Source organism: Monoraphidium neglectum (genome assembly GCF_000611645.1).
Source record: "Monoraphidium neglectum strain SAG 48.87 unplaced genomic scaffold scaffold02230, whole genome shotgun sequence".
NCBI lineage: Eukaryota > Viridiplantae > Chlorophyta > Chlorophyceae > Sphaeropleales > Selenastraceae > Monoraphidium > Monoraphidium neglectum.
The window spans coordinates 8,686-10,509 of NW_014011398.1; the positions used below are offsets into that span (position 1 = coordinate 8,686).

At 71.3% G+C, this 1,824-nt stretch overlaps 1 protein-coding gene across 1 annotated transcript; it reads right to left on the minus strand.

The window, feature by feature from the left end:
* Positions 1-686: 686 nt before the first annotated feature.
* MNEG_10226 (hypothetical protein) lies at positions 687-1,763 on the minus strand (the record flags this gene model as incomplete). Its single annotated transcript, XM_014041304.1, has 1 exon — positions 687-1,763. A coding segment is annotated over one exon (1,077 nt), but the record flags the coding sequence as incomplete, so codon positions are not given.
* Positions 1,764-1,824: the final 61 nt, after the last annotated feature.

The following is a 1,824-nucleotide window of genomic DNA, read 5'->3' on the forward strand; positions in this document are numbered from 1 at the left end:
AAGCCCAGGAAAATCAGAAGCGGCGCCAGCCTGCCCGAAATCGCACGCACGGATGACTAGACATGAATGGGTTGGCGCCAGCGGGTTGACACTGCTGAACGCGAGCGGGCGAATTTTCACCACGGGCCTTCCTCGCCATCCGCGATCGCCAGCAAAACACATAGAGCGAGTCAGGCAGGAGGGGCACGCGCCAGGTCAGACGCGGGTGACATCGAGGGTGCAGGGAGGGGCGCTGACGAATGGTGGAGCATCTTCAGGCTTGCAGCGTTATGAACCGGGTTGGGTGTGCAGGGGCTGCGCGCATGGGGTGGGTGGCCGGTCAAAAGAACGTGAATGTTGGCGTGGCGGCTGCGCCGGACATAGCAAGCGGGAGGCAACCGGCTGCACATTGGGTGAACTTAAGGGTACGCGACGCAAACGATGCTCGCATGACGATAGAATCAATTTGCGCTGCGAGGGCAATTACGGCGCAGCGATAGGGGTTGAGACTAGGGCGGGAGGTGTGCGAGCGCGAGCGCGAGGCGTACACGAGGCGGACCAGGGTCTGGGCTTGCACCAGCGCGCTGCGGACAGCCACCAGCACTGCCCGCGCCCCGCCCGGGTGCATGCCACCCGCAGCAGCCCGCCCGGGGCGCTCCGAGCGCCAGCGCCAGCAGCGGCCCGCAGCAGCGGCAGGCTTTGCCACCTCAAAACACCCCCGAGCGCATCAGGAGCGTCCCCGCCGCCGCCATCGCCGCCGACAGCGCGGCCGCAGTCAGCTGCTGCCCCTCCACCGTCGCCGCCCCCTTGCGCCCGACGCTCGCCGCCAGCTCAGCGGTCAGCGCGTTGCCCGCGACGCCCTCGCGCCGCATGCCCCGCAGCAGGTCCAGCGCGCGCTCGTACAGCCCCGCGCGGTCGCAGGCCGCGATCAGCGCGTTGTACGCGTGCACGCCAGGCCGCGCGCCCGCGCGCCGCATCCGCGCGCGCACGCGCAGCGCCTCCTGCGCGTCGCCGGCCAGCGAGTGCGCCGCGACGAGCCCGCAGTACGCGTACTCGCGCGGCTTGAGCCCCGCAGGGCCCATCGCCGCAAACACGGCCTCGGCGCGCGCGGCGTCGCCGGCCATGCCGTGCGCGGCGATCAGCGACTCATATGTGACGTGGTCGGCCGCGCCCGCAGCCTTCGCGGCCTCGAATAGCGCATCCGCAGCCGCGACCTCGCCCGCGCGGCCGGCGGCGCCGATGGCCGTGTTGTACATGACCGCGTTGGGCCGCACGCCGAGCGCGGCCGCGCGCGGCAGCACGGCGGCGGCGTCGCGCCAGCGGCCGGCGCGGTCGAAGGCCATCATCAGCGCGCCGCAGACGACCTCGTTTATGAGGGCGCTGTTCGAGCCCGCGTCGGCAACGCTGGCTGACCTGGCCTGCTGCTGCTGCTGCTGCTGCTGCTGCTGCTGCTGCTGCTGCTGCAGAGCCGACATGCCCGGCTGCGCGTCGCTGCTGCTGCCGCTGCTGCCCCTCACACTTGCCGGGTCGGCCGCATTGGCGCTGCTGCTGCTGCTGCTACCAGCGGCGGCAGCAGCGCCGCTGCCGTCGCTGCTGCTGCTGGCGCTGCTGGTCCGGCCGCTGCTGGCGCTGACGCCCAGGTCAAGGCCGTTCAGCTGCGCGGCGCTGGTCCATTCGCTGCCGCCACCCTGCATCTGCCGCTGCTGCTGCTGCTGCTGCTGCTGCTGGGGCTGTGAGAGCCGCTGTTGCTGCTGTGCCTGCTGCTGCTGCTGCTGGGCCTGCTGCTGTTGGGGCCACAGCGCCGCAGCAAGGTTGCCGCCAAAGCCACCACCGCCGCCGCCGATT